The following is a 26,594-nucleotide window of genomic DNA, read 5'->3' as shown; positions in this document are numbered from 1 at the left end:
TGGAGATCCCTGTACTACGCCATAAAAACATGAATATGGTATCATATTCAACTAATACCACTATTTCTTTGATGTCTGATTTTGCCCTTCAAATTATATAAAGCTATTTATTGGATGTAGAGAGCTTGCCGTAAGCATCATCAACCTAAGTTGCTTACAAACAATAATAGGACAACAAAAAGTACAACAGCAAAATGAAACATCACACACCTCTCAAATCGAGAAGACTACTTTTCTGGCCTTCTGGTTGTCCTATTCAGGGTTTCTTTGCCAACTTGAATCCAGTCTACCATTCCAACTATATATCAAAGACTGGAAATGCCCAAGTGTTAATTGCCTTGATGGTATCTCCTTCACTGAGTTTGTGTTTTATGATCTTCTTCACTCTTCGAATGTATTTACTATTAATCTTCTTGTTTTTACTATGCTTGACTGATGCTTCAGTCTTAAGGATGCCTAGGTGTTTCTAGGTAACTTCTTTATGCAGATTTTTGATGTTATTCCTATATGGTACATTGATTCCTTCAGTTTTCACTATTTTTCCTATGTTGATAAAGAAAGGTGACACATTTGTCCAATCCAAGCTTACAATAGAATTCCATCATGAATTGTATATATTATTTACTAGAGAGACATTTTTTTTCTTTGAGTTGCTCATATTATGAGCAGTATCTTCAGTACTATATCCTGGAGATTACAATGCTTGCTTCACTTCACTAACGTCTTGTCACATTAACAGAATGACACAATTGGGAGGGAAGGGACCTTGGAGGTCTTCTAGTCCATTCTTCTGCTCAAGCGGGAAACCTATAAGATTTCAGATAAATGGTTGTCCAATCTCTTCTTTAAAATCTCCAGTGTCGGAAAACTCACAACTTCTAGGGACAACTCATTCATCTTTGGCATTAAATGGGGACTGTTTTCCTAAACAAGTGCTCTGGGATTTTTCTGTCAAAAGTCAAAGATGGAAACAAAGATGAGTGTTACCTTCTAAGCAAGAGACATGAAAAGGATATCTCTGTATTTCATATTTTACTTGAATGCTGTTTATGAGGCCACCAAAAAGATTACAGAGACTCTGAAAATCCTCTAAATCAGGATTTTGGCTCAAGCTCAGATTTACACACAAGAGACTTCAGCCTGGATCCAAAGAAGAGTTGAGAAATAGTTACATAACCATGAGTATCTCCCCCCACCCCTTCAATCTTTTACCCCTTGAGGAACAGCTTTCTCTTTCCCATATTTCAAGAAAAAGCTATTGTGGAACTGTGGCAAAGTTCAAAAGCATTTGTGATGGTTAGGTATTGCTTAGATCACTGAGGCTGGAATCCTGTTATTGTTTTGGAAGAAGTCTCTATAAAACAGTGGGTCTTCCCTCAATGCATAAGAAAGAGCCATAAATATTCCTTACTATGTGAGTCCATAACAGTAAAATTAATTTAAAAAATCAAGTAAAAATAATTATCTCTGGCTACTTTCCCCTTTTATTTTGTCACATGCACAATTCCTATTCTGGCTTGACCTGGCCGAATTAATACATAAATATGTGATTCAGTGTGATTTTCTTCTCTCCTTCCTTCCTTCTTTGTTTTTGTTGTTGTTGCATCTTAATTAGCTTGTGTTACTGTTCCCTTTGGTAGAGCTACGCTTAGCATTACACTGCTTCATTGCAATGCTGGATACCTGAGGAGGTGTTAAAATAATTAAGGTGAACTGCGTGCTTCCTCCAGAAGCACACACAAGGATTTGCATCTGCACAGGGGAATTGAGTGATCAGAAACAGATGTGACCACGTGGAACATTTCACCTAAATTTATTAAAATCATTATTTACCTGTAATGTATAAGCTGGGCTTTAGTTGCACTAGTTTGTTGCCAATACGTACTGCCAGTAATCTGCCAAAAAAGCAGCTTGCTGGCAAAATTGCTGAAATGGTTAGCTTATGCTTACAGAAAACATTACAACAACCCTGATTCGTATTTTTTTAAAAAAATTAACAGAAAATGAAGCCTTTGATGCTGGAGAAGCTGGATTGTGTTATCGAAAGACGCTGTAGGGTTTATTTGGATTGGGTATGCCTTACAAGAAATATGAATATCTATTTGTAATGTGATATGTAATCATTGAAGACAGCTATTGTTTTCAGTGTCTCTCTCTTGAGTGGCATCACATGGTTTTGCTTGAATTTAAAATAAGCCCTGCTTGCGTACATATCCTGTCACAGTCAATATGCGTGGAGTGATGGTTGGTCAGATCCATTAATACAGAAATTTATTTAAAAAAAAAAAAAAAAAAGAATGAAGTATGTGACATTGAACTGCAGTTATTAATTTATAAAAGCCGGACTGCCATTTAGGAAAAACTTACCCATGGCATAAAGTTAAATTTTTCATCCAAGTATCATTTCAGTAATGGCAGGCTTAAATACTGGAGACCGTGGGGAAACATAATATTACGATAATGTTCTTTGGTGCGGTTTGGAGAGGTTTAGGAAACATTTGGAAGTATTTTTCTCATAAAGTCACTTAACTATTGAAGTGTTATGATAGCATTCCCTTCTGCATTGTATATTTACTGAAAGAGTCCATTTAAGAGGGATACTGATTTTTTTTTTTAAGTCTTCATTAGAAGGAATTCCTTCAACTACCAAATTGCATGCTTTTAGTGGTGGCTCTTTAATAATAGGACACAGGAAAGAACAGAAGATCTAGGTGATTTAAAAGTGAATTGTCATTCCCACTCCCACTCCACCCTAAAAATGCTTCCATTTCCAGTTCTGCTCCATTTTGTTTCCTACTTAGCTCCTTTAAATGAAATCAGTATTTTTTTTTAAGAGAGAGAGATCAGCTTTGCAAAGTTGAGTTTTGAGCTGTTGTGGCAAACGTTCAAATATTGGTATGCATATTTACAGATTTAACTGCCATTTTTCCCTGGAGGATGAAAGATGAAAGCTTAAAATCTTTTCTTTTTCTTTTTTCAGTTCATCACAGTGTTTTCAGATAGTACACACAAACTGATGTATTCTGGAAATGTTTCAGATGTCGTCACAAAATCAGCTTTGTTTGGGATTGTTTTCTATAATTTGGTTGGCGTCCTATGTTTTTTTATGAGGAGATAAGTCCTGCCTATCCAAATGGGTCCCAACTTTCTTGGCCTAATAAAGCATTTGGTGAAGATGCTAAAGATGATTATGTGAACAGGAAGCTACAAGCTTCCTCGGTTTTAGTGTAGAGATCTACTTTCTTGCCAAGTCATAGGCAAGCTATTGGAACAAAGATTCCATATTCTTTCTTTCTTTCTTTCTTTCTTTCTTTCTTTCTTTCTTTCTTTCTTTATTTATTTATTTATTTATTTATTTATTTATTTATTTATTTATTTATTTATTTATTTATTTGATTTCTATGCCACCCCTCTCCGCAGACTCGGGGCGGCTAACAACAACAATAAAACAGTATATAACAAATCCAATACTAAAAACAGTTAAAAGCCCAATTATATAAAAACCAATCATACATACAGACATACCATGCATAAAATTGTAAAGGCCTAGGGGGAAAGTATATCTCAGTTCCCCCATGCCTGGCGGCAGAGGTGGGTTTTAAGCAACTTACGAAAGGCAAGGAGAGTGGGGGCAATTCTAATCTCTGGGGGGAGTTGGTTCCAGAGGGCCGGGGCCACCACAGAGAAGGCTCTTCCTCTGGGTCCCGCCAAGCGACATTGTTTGGTTGACGGGACCCGGAGAAGACCCACTCTGTGGGACCTGACTGGTCGCTGGGATTCGTGCAGCAGAAGGCGGTCCCTGAGGTAATCTGGTCTGGTGCCATGAAGAGCTTTATAGGTCATAACCAACACTTTGAATTGTGACCGGAAACTGATCGGCAACCAATGCAGACTGCAGAGTGTTGGTGTAACATGGGCATATTTATCCTAACATACGCAGGAATTTACTGATTCCAAATTGGCAATAGTTCATTTGACAGAATTCTTTTAATCCCATCTTGTCTATCTCAATAAATCTTACTAAACAGAACTCTGTGAAGTTTATCTGGCAAAGGACAACTTTTGGTTCTAGATATCTGCTAGAGAGCCAGGCAGTAACTAGTTACTCAGCACTAGATTACCTGAATGCCACCCACAGCCTCAAAATCTCCTTACTCTATCTGCTTTGTTTGCTTTATTCCTAGGTAAATAATTATGCATAATTAGTCTTGGAAATAACAATGAAGCAAGAGATTGCTGCTTAATTTTATGGCTTCCTGTTGTTTAATTAAAAGGGTTTTATTACCTTGAAAACTCAGGTAGTCAAGAAACCTGGCAACTGCCAAGGAAGATTTAGGAACATTGGTGACAGTAGCTTTATTGCTGAACTTCAGACTTGACCATAGGGCTAGTAGAAGCATTTATAGGAGCTTATCTTGCATGGTTATTAACAGGGTTCTTGTAGTTGTTAGGTAGAAGGTAATAGTACAAACATAGAAACATAGAAGACTGACGGCAGAAAAAGACCTCATGGTCCATCTACTCTGCCCTTATACTATTTTCTGTATTTTATCTTAGGATGGATATATGTTTATCCCAGGCATGTTTAAATTCAGTTTCTGTGGATTTATCTACCACATCTGCTGGAAGTTTGTTCCAAGGATCTATTACTCTTTCAGTAAAATAATATTTTCTCATGTTGCTTTTGATCTTTCCCCCAACTAACTTCAGATTGTGTCCCCTTGTTCTTGTGTTCACTTTCCTATTAAAAACACTTCCCTCCTGGACCTTATTTAACCCTTTAACATATTTAAATGAAGTCACTGCCATGTAGCTAACCAAGAAAACAATATGGTGTTGTCCATGAAATAACAAGGAATTAGCTCAATTTAAAGCAGGATTTATTACATTGCTTTATAGTATACGCTTAATAATTGTGCCACTTCATTCCACCTAAACTAATAACATACAGGGAAACTCGAAAAATTAGAATATAATTTCTAATTAATTTCAGTAATGTGAGCCGCCCTGAGTCCTCGGTGAAGGGCTGCATATAAGTCCAATAAATAAATAAACATAACGTAAAAGGTGAAACTAATATATCAGAGAGACTAATTACATGCAAAGCAAGGTGGTTCAAGCTATGATTTGTGATAGTGATGAATATAGGGTACAACCATGAAAACCCCAAATCCACAATCTCAGAAAATTAGAATATTGTGAAAAACTGCAGTATTCCAGGCTCAAAGTGTCCCACTCTAATCAGCTAATTAAGCCACAACACCTGCAAAGGGTTCCTGACCCTTTAAATGGTCTCTCAATCTGGCTCAGTAGAAATCACAATCATGGGAAAGACTGCTGACCTGACAGTGCTGTATCAAAGCACATTAATAGAAAGGTCTGCGGAAGGGAAAAGTGTGGAAGAAAAAGATGCACAAACAGCAGGGATAACTGCAGCCTTGAGAGGATTGTCAGGAAAGGGCCATTCAAAACTGTTGGGGACTTTCACAAGGAGTGGACTGAGGCTGGAGTCAGTGCGTCAAGAGCCACCACATAGATATGGGCTTCAAATGTCGTATTACTCTTGTCAAGCCGCTCCTGAACAACAAATGTCAAAAGCGTCTTACCTGGGCTAAAGAAAAACAGACCTGGTCTGTTACTCATTGATCCAAAGTCCTCTTTTCTGATGAGAGCAACTTTTGCATCTCATTTGGAAACCAAGGATCCAGAGTATGGAGGAAGAATGGAGATGCACACACTGCAAGATGCTTGAAGTCCAGTGCGAAGTTTCCACATTCTTTGATGATTTCGGGAGCCATGTCATCTGCTGCTGTTGGTCCACTTTGTTTCATTAAGTCCAGGGTCAATGCCGCTGTCTACCAGGAGATTTTGGAGCACTTCATGCTTCCTTCCACAGATGAGCTTTCTGGGGATGCTGACTTCATTTTCAATCAGGACTTGGCAACTGCCCACACTGCCAAAAGTGCCAAAACCTAGTTCAATGATTGTGGGATTACTGTGCTTGATTGGCCAGCAAAGTCAACTGACCTGAATCCCATAGAGAATCTATGGGGCATTGACAAGAGAAAGATGAGAAACATAACAATGCAGAAGAACTGAAGGCCGCTCTTGAAGCATCCTGGTCTTCCCTAATGCCTCAGCAGTGCCACAGCCTGAAAGCTTCCATGCCATGCCGCATTGAGGCAGTAATTGCTGCAAAAGGGGTCCAAACCACGTACTGAGTACCTATGCATGCTTATACTTTTCAGAGGTCCAATATCGTTCTATGTACAATCCTTGTTTTATTGATTGCATGTAATATTCTAATGTTCTGAGATTGTGGAATGAATGAATGAATGAATGAATGAATGAATGAATGAATGAATGAATGACGTGAATCTATGAAAACAGCAAGAATAACAATAAAAGGAACCCAGGGCCAGCTTATATCTCTGAGGTTTGTGGAGTTTTCTAATAGTAGCTTCTGCCTTGTCTTCCCCTCTTTGCATAATTCTAAGGCAGGTGGAGTTTTCAACTACAGTGATACCTCATCTTGCAAACGCCTCGTCATACAAACTTTTCGAGATACAAACCTGGGGTTTAAGATTTTTTTGCCTCTTCTTACAAACTATTTTCACCTTACAAACCCAAGCCGCCTCCACTGGGATGCCCCGCCTCTGGACTTCCATTGCCAGCGAAGCACCTGTTTTTGCACTGCTGGGATTCCCCTGAGGCTCCCCTCCATGGGAAGCCCCACCTCCTGGCTTCCGTGTTTTTGTGATGCTGTAGGGGAATCCCAGCAGCGCAAAAATGGGCACTTCACTGGCAACGGAAGTCTGGAGGTGGGGTTTCCCAGCAAGGGGAGCCTCAGCAAAATTGCAGCATCGCAAAAACACAGAGGTCCGGAGGGGGATTTCGAGGACTTTGGTGTTTTTGCGATGCTGCGATTTCACTGATGCTCTCTTCGCTGGGAAACCCCACCTCCGGACTTCCGTTGCCAACGAAGCACCCGTTTTTGCGATGCTGGGATTCCCCTGCTGGGATTCCTCTGCAGCATCACAAAAACACGGAAGTCCAGAGGTGGGGTTTCCCATGGAGGAGAGCTTCAGGGGAATCCCAGCAGCGCAAAACGGGCACGTCGGCTGACAAAAGGGGTGAATTTTGGGCTTACACGCATTAATTGCTTTTCCATTGATTCCTATGGGAAACATTGTTTCGTCTTACAAACTTTTCACCTTAAGAACCTCGTCCCGGAACCAATTAAGTTTGTAAGACAAGGTATCACTGTAGTCTTATTTCCTTACTGTGTTCTGAGAAACAAAGCATCTCAATTTCACAGGACACAGTGAACAGCTTTAAAATCTCTCTCTCTCTCTCTCTCTCTCTCTCTTCTCTCTCTCTTTCTCTCTCTCCCTCTCCCTCCCTGCTAACTTTTCCATTTTCTTTTGATGGTATTTTTTAAAATAAAATAGCATGTAACTTGACTGTTGATGCCAATGAATAATGCTGAGTCTCATAAATAATTTTTCATTAGACAAAATGAGGTATTGTGAATAAACATGTAGGGAAGATATAATGACATCTTATGCATAAACACTGTAAGCTTCACATCTCTGTTGCAAATTAATGTGTGTAGGTATGTTGGCACGACTGTTTTTAGTGTAGTGAATGCATATTCTACAAGCTACTAAGAATGGCAAATCTGGCATATTAAATGTCAAACGTTCAGGCTGACATTTATAGTGACTTTTAGCATGTTAAGAGATTTCTATTATGTACTCAAGAATTAGTTATTTTGCTGTAGTGTTTCAACAAAGCATTTACAGTCAAATGCACCAAGCTGACAGATTACTTATATTTTTTATTATATTTGTGAGGTATTCATGAGGCTTTTTGAACAATATTTTAACCAGAAATTTTATATACCCAAGAATCAAATTTAGATACCTGGGTAAAATATTTTTCTTGCATTTGTAACAAAAAAAAATTGTTACTAAATCAGGGAATTGGGTAGTATAAAACGTGTAGTTCATCATTGTCCAAGAAAGTATTTTCCCTGGCCATGATTTGTTTATGTGGTAAATGAAATGGTGCCTATTCTGATGGAAAAGAACAAAAGTTAACCGGAAAGAAAACAGTTTTGGTGCCTCAAATACCACATTGTCTGATGCTGTTTTAGCATTTATGCTATTTTTATTGTCATTATACATGGAGTTTAGTGGTAATAGTCAGCCATATTTATTAAAGATATTTTTTTTAATAAGAGTGGGAAGAATAATCTAAATCTAAAGGCCACTCTTAGCAATAATGTGTTATCGAATCAGGTCCTAAAAGGATTAATTTTTAAAATAAAATAATGAGGCTACAATGGCATGAAAAAGACAAGTCCATAGATTGTAGTTTTAATGTGTCATATTGTGAGCCATTATATTCTACATTTAATTAGAAACTGCTCTGGAGCAAATTCAGAGAGATAAGTAATCAGGAATATCCTTTGCTCCTTCTGTACTTGTCCACTCCAAGTTTCATATCATTGAATTTGAGTATTGAATATTACTATCACTATACTGTATACACAAAAATATGAAATCCACACTTGTCAGTTATTTAGCAGGAGTTGGCTTTCATGTGCACGGAGTTCTTCCATGGAATCTAGGATGTTGTGACATATTGGTGCGGTATTTGTGCAGATCCAAACAGTGTGGCCCTTTGCAACTGACAGGTGGAAATTTTCTCAATGTGCACATTTTCTACGTGCCATATCTGGATGTTGCCGCTACGGCCCTGGATTATTATGATTTGTCACACAATCACCCATATGTTTAAACCGGATTTGGCATTTTTAACCACCTGTCAAATTCTTCTCAATGACCTGGGAGAGTTACATATTATAGCTACATAATATTAAAGGTATTGTTGCAGGGTGTAAGCTGTTCCAAGTAAGGCAGCTTTTTGCCATTGACTGGTGGTGATTTTGTCAGTGCAGATGGTCTTCAATTGGTTCACCAGTTGTTTTGGGATTGCGCCCAAGATGCCTAACACTATGGATACTATATTTGCTTTCTTTCATCACAGTCATTCTATTTCTATTTGTGAGTCTTTGTAATTTGTGATCTTTTCCAGTACTTCCTTTTCTGTTCTGCTGTCTCCAGGTATTGCACATTTACTATCCAGACTTTTTTATCTTTCTTATTGGCAATTATTACCATTTGTTGTTATTATTGGCAGTTATTATTATAGTTTTTCTGCCTTTTAATATACAGCTCAAAGTGGCAAACATAAATAATACACCTTCATCTACCTATTTTTTCCCAAACAGCAATGTTCCAAGATAGGTTGGGCTGACAGAGTCAATAGCTCTAAGACACATAGTCTGCTTTCATGCTTAAAAGAGCCCTAGAACTCAGTCTCCTATTTTCTAGACCACTAAATTTCACCACAACACCAAAATGGTATGTTTTTTGTTATATTGGGGAAGTCCTCTGAAAAGACACATGTAAAGCTTTCCTGATTTGTTAGTTGTCCCATATTGGGAGAATCTACAAATAGCAGTTGCAAATGCTAGTCAAAACTGAGCTATATAGAATTCTATCTCTCTCGTTGTCTTGATGTGATATGTGTTCCATTGTAAGTAATTCAAAATCATTTACAGCACTAGCATCTTCTTAATTTTGAAGGCATGTCCTTCAGCATTATGCTGAAAGTAAAGATTTGGTGAAAAGTATGGAATAGTCTTTACTCAAAACTTCAGTAGAGCACAGAAGCAAGCTAAGAAAAGGCTCATGTAGATTGTTGGGGCTGACATTTGTGAAAGATGTACATAACATATTGTATATATTTCCTTGAATCCAGGGGTGGGCTACTGGCCGGACGGGGGGAATGCAGTGGAGTAGCAAAAATGGAGCTCCACCCCAGAGCACCCAATTTGCACTGAAAGATGTTGAAAGAAAATGCAGGATGTCCTGCATAAGTCACGCCCACAGTGTGGTAGTAAAAATTTTGGTAGCCCTTCCCTGCTTGAATCTCTCAATAGGTTTTCACAGGTGGTAGATGCTGTTACCGTTAGGAATACAAGTAAACTTTGATTTACAATCATAATTGACCCCTGCAGTTCTGTTGCTAAGCAAGGCAGTTGTTAACTGAGTCACAGCCCATTTTACAGCCTTTTGCCATGGTTTTTAAGTGAATCACCACAGCTGTTAATTGTGACATCATTAAGCTGATCTGGCTTCCTTCCTTGACTGTGCTTGTATGGGAAGATTGAAAATGGTGATCACATGATACCAGGACTGTTATGTCCTGCCCGGATACTGGGGATGGTTGTTCTATTGGTTATGTGTGTTACTAGGGAAGTCAGGTTGGTTTTGGCGGGAGGTTTACTTCAAGTTAATTGGTTGCTTGTCTTGGGGGAGGGTTCTTTATTGCCTGTCATTTGGAGGTGCCTCAGAGCTGTTTATTCTGAACTATGTGGATTCCAATAAAGCTGTGTTCAACGCTGACTGAGTGTCCTATTTAATAAGGACAGGTTAACTGTCATAAATAGATACTAGTTTAGAAGTTCCTGAATTTTAATCATGTGACCATGACCATGGGGGTGCTGCTATGATTGTAAATATGAGAACCGGTCTAAATCACTTTTTTCAATGCCGTTGTTTCTTCAAATGAGATGAGAAGAAGTTGAGAAGAATGCACTACACACATTAAGTCATAAAACACAGAATATGAACCCAGGTTGTATAGATTATTATCCTAGAATAAAGTATTTTTGTAACTTCTATCAGAAAGTGTACCTGCTTAGTTTCAAATGCTAATTCTACCCATACAGAAGTCCAGTAATAAGATCTAACTATGGTAGGTGTATTCTCCCCCCCAACACACACACACACACCTGTCAATTTTACCTCAACTCTTCTCATTCTGGTAATAAAAGTAGAAGAATTTCTGGCATATGTCCCAAAGTCTTAGGAGTTATGAATGACCACTGCCAATCAGTTCTCCATTCCTTTTTTAACATCTTCTGTCCCTTAAATATAAATATTTATACACTCTTACATTGATATCAATATTTAGTTTCTTTTAAACCCAAATACAGATAAAAATAAACAAAGCTAAGAAAAGATCAAATACTGTAAGGAGCACATTGCTTGATTGTTCGTACATTCACTCAGGTTCAACGTGTTTATTTGGCCGCAACGGGTATTGTATGTGCCTTATACTATGTTTAGATACCACTGTTATCTAACAGTGGCAGTTGAAACACAAATGACTTCTGCCTTTTTCCTCAGTTTTAATCAAACATCAAACATTACAGTAGAAACGGGGGGGGGGGATGAAAATCACACTTGCTTCTTTTGAAGCTGTTTTGTGATAACATTGAACCAGTTCCAGGTAGTCTATTGAGATCAGATTGCTGATTGGTTTGATGTGAATTTTCAGCCTGATACTTTCCGTAAGTTTTGGAGGCAGTGATAGGCTTTAACTTTCAGCCTTTTCCAGTTTCCAAATGAATGTACATCGGGGAGGAAGTGGCATTGTGACAAGTTTCGTAGCTGACTTTCACAGCTTTATTTGAAAATCAGATAAATTTCTAGGTATATTTGTACTTGTGCCCTGATTAATGTTATCTGCTTGTCTACAAGCAAACAACCAAAGTAAATGAGCCTCCTTCTATTGGATGTTTGCATTTTTCAATAACAACTGCTGGGCTTCCCCCTTTATGTCAGTGGAAATCTCCAAAACAGTTTCAATTCAGTTCCAAACAAATTAATGAAGCTAGTATTACTACCAAAACTCACTTTTCCCCAACCTTAGGTTATTTGGCCAGCACAGTGGTTATCTATACAGGTAGTCCTGAACTTACGACCATTTGTTTAGTGACTGTTCAAAGTTGCAGTGTGTCTTAACGATTGTTTTCCACACTTATGACCTAGCTTCCTCATTGCCTTTGCTGGTCAGAAAGTTACAAAACATAGTCATATGGCCCAAGGACACTGCAACCATCATAAATACATAGCAGTTGCCAAGTGTGTTGTTTTGCGGGCATCTGACTTTCTTTTGTGACTTTCTGACAAGCAAAATCAATGAGGAAGCTAAGTTTGTTTGTTTGTTTGTTTGTTTGTTCATTTATTCATTTATTTATTCAATTATTATGCTGTCCTTCTCCTTAGACTCGGGGCGGCTTACAACATATTAGCAATAGCACTTTTTTTAACAAGTTCACTTAACAACCGTGTTTCTAACTGAACAATTAGACTGAGTCGCTTAATAACTCTGGCAAGAAAAGTTGTATAATGGGACAAAGTTCACTTAACAACTGTCTTGCATAGCGACAGAATTTTTGGGGTCAATTGTGGTCATAAATTGAGGTCTATCTGTGATGCCATCTTTTTCTTTACATTTTCAATGGTATAACTCTGCTGTCAGTTGGTAACGGTTTGGAGTCAGTCGCACCTTTGCTGCTTTTTGAAAGTATGTACAAAATGGCTGATAGGTGGGATCAGACCTATTCATAACAATGGCTGCCATGTTGGGTCTGGTGACCTAGAGTGATCCTTTTTTTCAGAAAAGGATCAGGTGAAACACTTCCCTATCCTATATCTTGTCCAGAGATACATTCTTCCTCTTCCTGTCTACTTTTGGCTCTTTTCTAGGCACACACTTCTGTTGTGTTTGGGCCTGGGCCAGCCGTTGCTCCCACAGATGGGAGAGACGCGGCACACACTGAATGCGAAAGCCTGGCTGACAGCCAGGAAGATGTGGCAGACAGCCAGGAGGACGAGGCCACCGGTACGCAGGATTCAGCAGACAGCCCAGGGGATTTGACATACAGTCCCTCAGACAGTCTTTTGTCTCTGGATTCTTCTGCAGATCAATATATTGATCTGCATAGCAGAAGAGCTATGCAGAGAAGGGATCGACTGAAGGAGTATTACAAGTCATCATCGTAGCACTTGGGCTGGGTGTGGTTCTTATACTGAGGGCTGGGTGTGGTTTCCTTAATGAGGGCTAAAGGGATAAAAGGGAACAGAGGCCCAAGGCAAACTGTGGCTGTTTATCTGTGTTATTTTGTGGTTCCTGCTCTGAAGTTTCTGTTCCGTGCCGTTGGAGTTTTCAACCCAGCTTTTTCAGACAAGTGGGAGGTGAAAACTCTGGGACTTGCTGTTTGCTTCAACGATTCAAACGGACTCTTTGCTCATTCCAGGTTGTCTTTGTTTGTTTTTTCCTGTGTTTCTGTATGCGGCTGAAGTAAGCCTTGCACTATCATTGTTTTTGGACTCTAAGAACTGTTTTGAGTAACCTTTTTTGTTTATTTAATACAAGTTTGCTGATTAGTGTGTTTGATTTCTTTTCCTTGGACTATTCCGCATTGCCTGAGCCAGTCAGGCAGAACAACTTCCAAACAAAGAACAGGGCTAAAACTACTCCCCATTTCTACTCTTTAAGAATGCTGACAGGGTTTGTGTGATCCTTAGATGCATGCTCAAAAATAAAGATGATCCTATCGTCTCTGGTGGTTTGTTTTGCAGTCAGCCTATTTAGAATTTTTCCATTAGATAGGGCAGAGCTTCCTATCGATAGTAGAGGAGTAAATCTATGTAGTTAGAGCTATCAGGCTGCCTAACAGTGGCCTTGATTGCAGGTTTGCTTCTGGATTCAGTTCGAGATCCTTTAAAACTCTTTATTGCTTGGAACTAGGCTTTCTGAAGGACCTCCTCATCCCTCAATAGACCTGGCAAAGAAGGCATGTTTTTGGTAGCATCAACTAGAGTTCTACATTTGATGGGCCCAGGAGACATAAATTATCATTGCCTTCTCCAAATTAGATTATCTCCATCCCTTTTGACATTTCAGAAGACCCTCAAGAACTAACCATGTCATTAGGCTGCCAGGGAAGCAGAGATTTGCTAGTGAGGTGAACATTTTTAATACTCTCTTTACCTAGGAGTTTATGTATTTGTTTTTTCATACTCTATTTCTAAATGTATCTTTTAATATTTTGTTAATACCTATTGCTTTTATATCTGTTTTATCCAACTGTACGCTGTCCAGAGTCACTTTTGAAGAGATGAGCAGATAGGCAAATTTGATGATAGATAAATAGATAGATGGATGGATTGATGGATGGATGGGAGAGAGAGTAAGAAGGTAGCTAGATAAATAAGCAATTTTGTGAGATATGTTGAAGCTATGAGAAACCACAGAAGTAATAACCAGGAAATAGATTGTTATATCATTTCTGTACTGTTGACCATAGAGATTTTACTGTGTATAAATTATGGTTGACTTGTTTTGTGTCCAGGGAATATGAAAGATGCAAAGATTATGTTGTTTAGAGAAAGCACAACCATCTAATCCCACTTGCAGTTAAATACCTTCCAAGAATATTTCTTTGGTATTTTTTGTGAGACTCTGCATGCATGCTTTTTATATTTTAATATCTCCACTATTACCAAGAAGTATGCAGAACTACCGGGTGCCAAACACTGCCAAATTAAAGTGAATAATACTTATTTCTAACTCTATCGTGAAATAAATCTTGCTCTAAATATCATTCAGTGAAATGGCATTCCAAAATAGCTTCTTAAAAACTGTCAAGGTGATTAATATTATGTGTGCAATGCAAGTAGATAGCAGACTCCTTGTTGCACAGTGGAAAAGATATTTTCTAGTTGTTTTCATTGAGATATTGGTAACATCTTATCTAATAACTGAAAATTCTGGTATGACAGAATGGATTTATGAGGACTAATATCTTGGAAAATATCATGAGGTAAGGCACTGCATAACCGGGTGTAAGAGCTACGGTAAAGAGGTAAAAGATTGCACCCAAAGGTGTAACTCAAAATCAGTAAAGATGTAGCTATGCTGTTTGTTTTTGGGGAAGAGGGTATTAGCAAAAAAAACACACACCAAACACTACAACAGCAGAAATCTAAGAATCTTATGACAGAACTTCCTTTTCCTATACACTTTCTTGAATCTCAAGCCCTTTTAGAAACTGTTCTCTAGGGAGGAATGTTTTCTGTCTAGATATTTGCAGGTGGAAGAAAAGGAGGGAAATAAATGTGTTTTACAAAAATAAAAGTGTTTTAGTCATAGGAAAGAAACACAACTACATCAATTCCCTGGTGATTGTTTCAAAGAGACTTAAAAGGCATTCTGAATGTTTTAACACAGAAGGTCCCACATTTAATTTCTGGGATTTCTGCTTCTCGGCAGAGGAAGGGTCTCCAAGTGGCACGTGAGGCTTTGGGAAGCCTGGGGGTAGGGGTGTGTGCTTTGTGAAGGAGGGTCTGTCGGTGGCTTGCATGACTGTGATGAACCTTCGGGGTGGTTGCTGCCGAGTGTTCCTTGCCGACTTCCATGTTGACCTTGCTTGGGGAAAGCCAGTAGGGAACGTTGCAAATAGTGATCATGTGACTTCAGTTCACTGTAGGCATATGAGCCAGTTGCCAAGCAGCCAAATTGTGATCATGTGATTTCAGGGGTGTATGAGTGTGATGACCAGAACTATAGGGACTGGTTGTTAAATCTTCTTTTTGAGCATCCTTCTATGTTCAAACATTTGCTGAACACATGGTCAATAAGCAAGGACTACTTGTAATGGGTATTATTAGTTGCGGTTCTATCAGTAAATAAAAATGTATTAATGACCTGTGAAAACCAGTGGGATGTTATCTGTAATGTGTATTACTTTTAATTGCTTGTTCTCTAACCACTTAGCAATCCAAACATTCCTGAAAAGAAATAATGGTTCAGAGCTACTCTTGCCTTGAAGATGGATTTTGGTGGTTCCATCCATTTGTCTCCATTATTATCCCTGTGACAAAACAGTTGTGTTTGGATGCATAATTTTTTGTAATATTGGGGTTATTTTTTTTTTTTAAAGAAAACCATTGTATTCAAAAGTTTTGAGCTGTGTTGAAAATGGAGGGCTTTTGCAAGAAGAATAATTTTATTTATTTGTTTGTGACAGGTTTATGCTAAAAAGCACACTGTCCCACACTAAAGAAGGGCCTGATGCGAAAGGAATTGGAGGTACATCTTTGCTTACGAAGATGCATTTTCAAGAACAGAAATGTGAAACTTCAAATATCAGCGATATCAACAATTTAGACCAAACACCTGGACACCAAAAAGTAGTTTCTGGATATTGTTGCTCCCTGCCAGAGAGACAGCCTCTTTGTCAAGTAGAAGAGAGCCAATGTGCCACTCCTCTTGGCCACAATGCGGGCACTTTGAAAGATCAGCAGAGGCCTTTGCACATTGTTTGGCCTCACAGATGGTGAGTGTAACGTCAACACTGAAATGTTGAATCTAATAGAATTTGAAATTGGAAAGTGCTATTTTCTTCTGGTGATGAAGACTTAAGAATTTTGTTTTATTTTGTTTTAATATTCATACTAATAGAAGAGAATATCCATAAGTCAGGCTTGAATTGTGGAATCCTTCTCCGGGTCCCGTCAACTAAACAATGTTGGTTGGCGGGGCCCAGGGGAAGAGCCTTCTCTGTGGCGGCCCCGACCCTCTGGAACCAACTCCCCCCAGAGATTAGAATAACCCCCACCCTCCTTGCCTTTCGTAAGCTCCTCAAAACCCACCTCTGCCGTCAGGCATGGGGGAATTAAGATAATCTTTCCCCCTAGGCTTCTACAATTTATGCATGGTATGTTTGTATGTATGATTGGTTTTATAACAAGGGTTTTTAACTGTTGTAGTATTGGATTTTTACATTCTGTTTTTTGTCACTGTTGTTAGCCGCCCTGAGTCTACGGAGAGGGGCGGCATACATATCCAATAAAATAATAAATAAATAAAATAAATCTCTGAGCCAGATTGTTTGCTTGCAGCCATTACTTTACCTGACCAGGAAACATCATCAGTACTAGTGAGTGTCAGGTTTGTTCCCTATTATATACAGTAGTTTGTCTTATCAGTGTTGGTGGGGATGTGGTTTTCTCCTTGGTAGTTCCTTGAGTATTGTTTTCTGCTTGTTTTTCTGGTGTTAATCATTGGTAATCCAAACTCATAGAGATAAATTACATTTACACATCAAACATAAAAGACAATAAAAAAGCTAAGAAGGAAACAAAACACACTCTTCAGCAACCAACATCTATACCCTGGGCTGGATGTATCATGTGCTGGCCATTCCTACCCTCAGTTTAGTGAAGGGGCAAAAAGGTGCAATACATCATGTGATGACAATGTGATGCCGCAAGATTGACCCCTGGGACAAATAATCAAATCAGACAAACAATCAAACAATCAATAGCCTGATCAAGGGACTACCAAGGAGATAACCATGCCCTCACCAACACTAGATAGCATTGGTGATGTTACCTAGATCAGTGTTTCCCAACCTTGGCAACTTGAAGGTATTTGGACTTCAACTCCCAGAATTCCCCAGCCAGCATTTGCTGGCTGGGGAATTCTGGGAGTTGAAGTCCAAATACCTTCAGGTTGCCAAGGTTGGGAAACACTGATCTAGATGGATAATAAAATGTCTGCAAACAACCGAGCTCAAGGAATTCTGGAACACCAAGGACTCCAGAATTCAGTAGAAACTGATAGGCTGAAAAATCACTGTTTAAAAAAAACAACAGAGGGAGGGAACTGAGCATCTATATATGGACAAGAAACATGGGGTGACACTAAAAATATGAAAACTGCTGAAACTCCTGCTTGAAAGCAGTTCTGTCCACTAATAATGTTTAATATGCAGTGCTATTTAAAAAAAATTCTTAATTATCCTAATGTGACTGACTAGGTGTTAAGATTCAAGACCATACCATGCTATTTGCATCTTCGTTTTAAAATCTATTTTTCCTACAATATTTTTTTTTATTTAGAAATCAACATATGCTTATATGTAGGCTTAGAGGGAATGGAATAGGCTATAAGAAAGCTGCTGCTTTTCAAGCTGTTGACCTGATCGCCAAATCTTTTCTAAACTGAAGTAAATCTACCCTCCCACGTAATCACTACAAATATATAAACTTTAGCTTGACTCCTACCATAAATTAGGATTTAAAGAGGTAAAATGTCCTGATAATCTTCCGGTATTGGGCACGAACATTTTAATCTAGTATTTTTTTCCCCTCACAGTTCGTTTAATCTGCATGTGGCCTGATTAGAGTTTACTTCATCCACAGATTATACTGTGTTTATTTTTGAGATGCCGGGTCGATCAGTAGGTCAGATTTTTCTGAGAGCAACGGTTTGCAGGTGAAGCCATAAGAGCACCACACCGACGAGTCAAATCGCCTTTGTGGGGGATTTGACTTCCAACACATTAAAACTCCAGAAGCTTTCCCAGATGATCTGCAGCATCTGGTACCTAAAGGGATTTTCATCTTTGACTCCAAATATCTGAACATAAAAATTTAGGGATTGGAAGTCGATGTGGAATCTGTCTTTGGATTTGTTTAATCAACTTCACAGTTCTCACATGATGTTTCTCAGGGAGCTACATTTATTTTTAGTCAAATTTAATTGCCATCAGCTCCCCAAAATAAAAAAAAATGCCGTGTTCTCATAGGCTGTTTTACAATGTGGTATGCTTGTGACATGTATTGATTACCATTCCATTAGTGATTGGGAATGTGAAGTTCATAAATCTAATACCGGGTCTGCTAGTTTGTTGCTTTGTGTGTGTGTGTGTGTGTGTGTGTGACAAATGACTGTATTAAGATACATGCTGAAACTTTTACAGATTGTGAGGTTTCTTTTAAAATACAAATCCCCTTTTTGGGGGGGCGGGGAGAGATGTGTTCCTCCCCCCAGGTATTATTAAAAATAAATAAATTGCAGGGTAAGTGAAAAAGAAAACATACTCTCCCCCCCCCCTCAATTACTATGCCTTTTGCATAAAGGAGCACAAAGCTAAATTAATGAAATGAGCAATATTCATTGAAATGATTCCTTTTCTTTCTGTGTATTTTTAGGCCGTTGTTTTGTTTAATTTAATTTTGTTGCCTAAAGTTAGTTGCTTAAAGAGATGCAGGCTTCTGTCTGCACGCATCCTTATTGTTAGAGCTAAATTATTTTTAATTTGGAGAAGAGGAGAAGCCACATCAGCAAGATCAAATGCCAAAATATAAAAGTAACACATTCACCCTTACGGGTAATATAGTAGAACATTGGAAACTTGGAGGTTGCCAGACACACAGCTAACATTAGGGCTAATTTTGAAAATCTAGCGTGCAGTCAATTTTACTGATGCCTGGGGACATACAAGGTAGAAGCTGACAAGAGAACTAATTTTGTTTGGGTTATTTACTGCTATGCATCATCCAGGGTTCCCGCCTGACACACGGCTATATGAAGGGGAATATTATCACATACTAAAAATTTATGTTGACATTCGATATTTGTTCAATATGTCAGCAGTATTACTTTCATAATCAAAAGAGTGAGGAGAACAGAGAGGGGGGGGGAAGGCACTTTATGCTCATATAGATATATCTTTTTAATAACCGTCTATAAGGTTAATATAGTTTACCTTTAAGAGTATACAATGAAAACAAGCAGGGTGAGCCGGGAAAATGACAGAAATCATCAACCGGGGCTGTTTGTTTGCCATTACCTAAGCGAGCCATGTCAGCTCTCTGGCCCGCGTCTGATAGCTATTTGTTGTACAGATAGCAAAGCATAAAAAAAAAAAAGGAGAGAAAAAAATATCAAACTCTTAATACTATTGTGTGCCCATAACCATCTGTCACTGCTAGCCTGGAGATGAGAGGAAGATTACGAGGAATAAACACTGAGCGGCTGAGCATTGGTAAAGCCTTCAGGCAAAAAACTCTTGTGGGGACATCAAAGACATTCTAATTCCGAGGCAGTCAAGGATTACAGTGTGTAACCTGTGCTGACAACAGATAAATGACTGGCAATATTGTGCCAGAGCTGTTGGGTCCTGCGTGGAGTCCTGATGGTGATGGCGATGGTGATGATGATGATGTTATCTTGCGGAATGGACTCTGCTGGGATAATTTTATGATAAAACACTCTTCCCTCCCCCCCCCAAATGCCACTGGGTCTAGGCAGACATTGACTAGCTACGGGGGTAGCAATCAGTTTCCTCAAAATTTACTGTTCTAAGCCCATTAGAGTTCCAGCGCAGCCAGGCTTTGCAGTGAAAATCCAAAACGCCAGTATTTCCACGTCAGAAAAGAAGCACGTATGCAAATGGTTGGAGGGCTTTCACTCTCAGCATTTAGTGTTTGGGATATTCCAGCAAACTGATTTATGTAAATATCCTCATAAAAATGCAATTACCCCTTCCCTCTTCCTCTCTCTCTCCCTCTTTTTAAAAATGATAAATGTGAAATAGTAAATTTAAGAAAAATGCAGTTTAATCCGTTAGTCACGAGAAGATAATACCAACGGAGAAACCTGCATTGCACAGGTAAATACAATAGGCTCTGCTGTTGGAATGAGATGCACAAACACACACACGCATACATCATTCACCGCATTAGCGGCTAACAATTTTCTGTGCCTTATTCAGGCATTAACAGATTGAAATATTCCCTTCTGAGGCCCTGAAATGATCTCATTAAACAAACACCAGGTTTTGGTAATTGATGTAATAAGGAGGATGTGGAGTTGCTGGGTAAAAGTATTGTCAAAGAGTGCTGCTACTCTTTCAAGATGCTAGACTTTCTCACTGCAGTCATTTCCCTGCACAATCATACTGATATGATTTGAAAACTTAAAAGCGGATAATATGTAAATTTGTTTGTTTATTTATTTATTTAGTGTTATGAACTTTCGGCTCACCTACGTCTATTTCTCTCAATGGAACAATATCTTGTTGTGATGTTATGCACCAGAATCCCCAAATGTTTCTCGCCTTGTTTTTTGGGAAATGAATGGCCTGATCCTTTGGCCACTTGTGCCAACAAGAGTCTGCAGAGAATCAAAAGCTTTTTTCATCTGCCAGAGCAATGCTGTGACTTGTGGCTTTGCTTCACTGTTGAGACCGAGCCAAAGACACAGCCAACCCAAGATATTTTGGCTGCTTGAGGTGAAGGACAAGACATTGCTTCCTCATTCCACATGCAGATGTCATTTAGGCTTCAACTGGATTGTGCTTCAACATTTTCATCCAGGCAATATTCGTACTTGTGTCTTGGTACAGTGCAACCAGTGGAACAACTTACCTCCGGAACCTGCAAATTCTCCAACGCTGGAAGTTTTAAAGAATAGATTGGACAAGTATTTGTCTGAAACAGTATAGAATTTCCTGCCTGAACAGGGGGTTGGACTAGAAGACCTTTAACGTCCCTTCCAACTCTGCTGTTCTGTTCTGCTCGCTCTGCTCTGCTCTGCCCTGCCCTGCCCTGCCCTGCCCTGCCCTACCCTACCCTACCCTATTCTATTCTATTCTATTCTATAGGGGTGCAATGCAGGCTGCAAAATAGCCGGAACTTTCCTCCAATTCTTCACCATTCCCATTCCATCAGCATTTACTGCACAAAGGAGCTGCCCTCACTCCATGCTTCATCACTTAGCAAGCCTTAGCCAAGGGCAAGCTAAAGTGCAACAATAGTTAGATATGATACAACCTAAGCTAGCTTTCTGAGATTGTAACTATGCAATAGAATATTACAGATTCCTCTCTGCTCCTGCAGAGTTCACTATGTTTGGGACCAACTTTCAAAATACCCAGAGAACTGCCTTGGGAATTCCAGGAGTTGTAAGCCTTCTTGATCTATGATCCAATTTCATACAGACGGGAAGTTGAACAACTATCCTTGTGGTGTGACCAGAACAATCTAGAACTGAACACACTCAAAACTGTAGAAATGGTGGTAGACTTTAAGAGAAACCCTTCCATCCTTCCACCTCTCACAATACTAGACAACACAGTATCAACAGTAGAGACCTTCAAATTTCTAGGTTCTATCATATCTCAAGACCTAAAATGGTCACCTAACATCAAAAACATCATCAAAAAAGCACAACAAAGAATGTTCTTTCTGCGCCAGCTCAGGAAGCTCAAACTGCCCAAGGAGCTGCTGATTCAGTTCTACAGAGGAATCATTGAGTCTGTCATCTGCACCTCTATAACTGTCTGGTTTGGTGCTGCAACCCAACAGGACCGACACAGATTTCAGAGGATAATCAGAATTGCAGAAAAAACAATTGCTGCCAATCTGCCTTCCATTGAGGACCTGTATACTGCACGAGTCAAAAAGAGGGCGGGTAAAATATTTACTGACCCCTCGCATCCTGGACACAAGTTTTTCCCCGAACGCCATCACTCTACTAAACAAATAATTCCCTCAAAACTGTCAGACTTTCTACTAAATCTGCACTTCTATTCTACTAGTTTTTCTCATCATTCCTATCACCCATTTCCTCCCATGTTGACTGTATGACTGTAACTTGTTGCGTATATCCTAAGATTTTTATTAATATTGCTTCTTCATTGCTTATTTGACCCCTATGACAATCATTAAGTGTTGTATCACATGATTCTTGACAAATGTATATTTTATTTTATGTACGTTGAGAGCATATGCACCAAGACAAATTCCTTGTGTGTCCAATCACACTTGGCCAATAAAAATTCTATTCTATTCTATTCTATATGCCAATACTTATGCTATTGGTAAAGGGAATGCATGAATCCGTTAATTTCAGTTTCTTTTTCTTTCTTTTTTTCTCTAGTTGAAATTTATTTTGTCATGATTCGGCAAAACTTTGACAATGTGTTAAAGAGAGGCTTGCACAAAAATGTATAGGATTTTTTTCTGATATATACAAAAGCTGCCACGGACATTTTTGCAAGCAATCAAACACATTACATTTTTATTATCTTCATATTTTTCATATTTACTGCAAAATTCAGTAAAATGCAAATCTTTAAGCTAAATTGAATTCAAATCCATCTATTAATTTTGTATCTGCAGAATTAAGATTCATTAATTTCTATATATGATTTTTTAAAGAATTTTAAAGAAAACTGTCAAACGTATATTCTGGCTATATTATAGGTTTTTTTTTCCTAAAACAAAGTTTTGAATACAACTATACATTATAGATGATCAAATGGTGGTAAATGGGTGGTAAAATGTTATAAAATAAATAACTGTATATTGTTTGCATGTGTATGTATATACTGTATTTTTCAGAGTATAAGACGCACCCCTTTTCTCCCTAAAAGAGGCTGATAATTTTGGTGCGTCTTATACTCTGAATGTAACTTTTTTTTCAAAGCTTTTTTTCCCAGCCCTAACTAATGCTAACAATTTTCCCAGCTCTTACCTTGCAGCTTATTACATTATTATTCTCTGTGAAGAATGTGATCCAGGCCCTAAGTCTTTGCAGTTTTTTTTTCATTGCTCTAACTTGCTCTGAATAAGTTTCTTTCCAGCCAGAACCAGGTGCTAACAATGTTCTCAGCTCTTACCAGCTTTCAAGTTCTTTCATTATTATTCTCTGCAAAGAATGTTTTCCAAGCCCCAAGTCTTTGCAGGTTTTTTTCCATCGCTTGCAAGCTCTTTAATTGTTACTCTCTGCAAAGAATGTTTTCCAAACCCTGTCTTTGTAGTTTTTTTTTCATTGCTCTACTTGCTCCTAATAAGTTTCTTTCCGGACCTAACCAGGTGATAATAATGTTCCCAGCTCTTACTGGCTTGCAAGCTCTTTCATTGTTACTCTCTCCGAATAAACCAGGGCATAAAATAATGTGTTGAAACTGACCAGACTAAGGACACTAGGTAGATGAATATCTGGTAAGCAGATTCTTTTCCCTATTTTCTTCTCCAAAAACTAAGGTGTGTCTTATACTCCAGTGAGTCTTATATTCTAAAAATACGGTACATAATTTTTATTCTGTTTAAAAAATATTAATAGAAAAAATAGCCCTAAATCTGTTTATATAGTTTTATAGATAGTATCTAAGGATGAGAGTTAATGAATTCTTCAAGACTACCAAAAAATTCCTAAGTAACTTGAGGCAGTGTGACATGTTTCTTGTATCAAAGTCTAAGTCTTTTATTCTTGGATGTCAGCAATACTTTACACATACACGCTCACATAACTTCAGGCAAAAAGCTGTACTTTTATTCTTAACAATTGTCAAGAAACAGAACTTGACAATATTATGTCGAGATTCATATAGATCTGTGGGCAAGAAAGGGAGGCAGGGTAAATCACAGTAGAGAAATATCTGTATGATTATGAAATATATAGAAGTTTGTCCTATTAGAGCCATATTTCAACATCATAAATTAATTGATATCAGGATTATGGGCAAAGATTTAATATGTTTATAGCAAAGAGTCAAACAAAATCACAGGCTTCCTAGGTAACTGAATAAAGGATAACAAACAAATAATATCTGAACATCTTTGAGATATTTTTTTTCTTTTGTCAGATCATGTTACAAAATTTTTAAGATGTCACAAGCAAGTTGAAGTGCACTGCATTATATAGAAGTCTTTTTTGTGACAGGATTAAGTTTGACACATATATCCCAAATAGTTTTTCAACAATTCTGTTTGTTAACATAAACAATTATCTTGTTCCACCATTTTATTTAAATGCCAAACCTTTGTATTTAATTTGCATGCTGTGATTTGCCAAATTAAAAGAAAAGTGCAATGGTCGATGAAGAGTCAAAATTAATCTATTCACTTTTGTAGTTATTGCAATCTGATCTGGCACACTGATAGATAGCAATGTGGGTAACTGGTAATAAAACTTGATACTAATACTGTATAACAGTGATAAGCACAAACTTCTTTTAAATGGGAACTTTAAAAATAAATGGGTGAAAGATACCTCTTTGCCTGTTCTTTCTCCTATCTCTAGATAATATTTTACAAGTAAGATTTTGTTTGTAAGAGACATTTTCTTTGAACAATTAGTATTTTTAGAAGGTTAAGCATTATTTTGCTTCCCTTAGTCTCTAATCTGGCATATCCCATATTATTGAGCAGCAGGGAACTGAGATCTCAACATTGTCAAAATAAAGACTAGTTGGGTCCTTGATAATTAGTGTACACTATTCCTAGCATTTCTTTATTTGATTTTATAATGGAAAGTCTTAATAAGAAAATGGAAACTATAATTTGATAAAACTAGAGTTACGGAGACAAATAGAGCTTTACAAACCTGCATGTTTTAGCAGGACAATTGAGTTGGCAGGAATAGCTGCTGCCTGGATCCAGTTAGTTTTCCTTGATGGTGTGAATTAAGGAAAATTTAGTGGACGATGGTGGAAGACAGAGAAAGAAAGTTGGCTGGAAAGGGCTGGTCAGCACTGATACATTTATCATAGCAGTACAAAAACAGACACTAAGCACCAGATCCATAGAGGCAAAGGTGTCCGACACTAGACAAGGGCCATGGTGCATACCAGGTGGAGAAGCTTCAGCAACAGTGTAATGCATAGTGTCAGGCATAGTTCCCTCTAAGCTGAGCAGTGAGCAATCGCTCACTTAAAAATCATCATCAACTCAGAGTTTTCCAAACCTGCCCAGAAGCCGAGAGGGAAAGAGTGAGAGGGAAGGAGAGAGAGAGGAAGAGAGAGAAACAGATAGAAAAAAGAGAGGAAGGAAAAGAGAAAGAAAAAGAATGGGAGTAAGGAAGAGAGAAAGAAAATCAAAATCTAGTTTGAAACTAGCTCAACTATTTAAGTGGCATTTTGATATTGATAGAGTTGCCCTATTATGAGCTAACTGTTATAGACATACAGCACAGTATTTTTATTTATTTATTTATTTTGTTTGTTTGTTTGTTTGTTTATTTATTGCCGCTCAGACACTATATTTTTCCGCCCCCCCCCCCCCAAAAATAGAGGGAACACTGGTGTCAGGGTGTAAGATGGAGACAGAAACAGCATACACGGAATAGCATAACCAAGTAATTGGCATTGTATACAGGAACATATGCACAACGTATGGATTAGACCTTTCCAAGTCCAGATGGGAGATTCCACAGAAGATCTGGAAAATAATGCACCTAAGAACTTGTGGGGCTTTCAGAGTCAAATGGAGAGACTTATACAGTGGTACCTCTACCTAAGAACGCCTCTACTTAAGAACTTTTCTAGATAAGAACCAGGTGTTCAAGATTCCCCCCCCCTCTTCTTAAGAACCATTTTCTACTTAAGAACCCGAGGATCTATGGGAGGGTCTTTTTTTATTCCTATCCCTGGGGAGGGGAGCCTGCAAGCAGGTCCAGGGGCCTCTAATAAGGAGTTGCAGGGAGGCGGCTTGCCACCACCGGATTATTGGAAAGCTGCTACCACCACTGCTGGCCGTAACCTTCGGCCAGGCAAAAGCCGTGGCGGCGGAGGTTCTCAGGCGTCTTCCGCTGCCACCGTGTCTTTTGTCTGGGCGAAGAATGCTGGAAGCGCCTCTGTTCTCCCCACCCTGAGAGAAAAGCGCTTTTGGAGTGCAGGATGAAATGGGGGAGGCGGACGTCCCCAAGGCTGCCCACCAGCAGATCAGCTGTCAGGAGGGAGAAACTATGACGGCTCTATTGCGCAGAGTTTGAAAAACCTGCATGGAGTTTGTTGAACAGTGGCCAGGATGCATCCTGTGCTCCTGTCACTCACCCACAGGCCGGATAAATGGCCTCAGTGGGCCGCATGC

The 26,594-nt window shown here is 38.7% G+C and overlaps 1 protein-coding gene across 4 annotated transcripts in view; it reads left to right on the top strand.

The window, feature by feature from the left end:
* GTDC1 (glycosyltransferase like domain containing 1) overlaps positions 1-26,594 on the top strand; it is a 322,348-nt gene that overhangs the window by 222,207 nt on the left and 73,547 nt on the right. For all 4 annotated transcript variants that reach the window (XM_070731487.1, XM_070731486.1, XM_070731479.1 and 1 more), the window contains one exon: positions 15,956-16,264. In XM_070731487.1, coding sequence (XP_070587588.1) covers positions 15,956-16,264 — 309 coding nt within the window. The remainder of the gene's footprint in view (positions 1-15,955; positions 16,265-26,594) is intronic.

This window comes from Erythrolamprus reginae, chromosome 1 (genome assembly GCF_031021105.1).
Source record: "Erythrolamprus reginae isolate rEryReg1 chromosome 1, rEryReg1.hap1, whole genome shotgun sequence".
Lineage (NCBI taxonomy): Eukaryota > Metazoa > Chordata > Lepidosauria > Squamata > Dipsadidae > Erythrolamprus > Erythrolamprus reginae.
The sequence above is the reverse complement of the archived record's forward strand: the minus strand, read 5'-3'. Positions and strand labels throughout refer to the sequence as shown.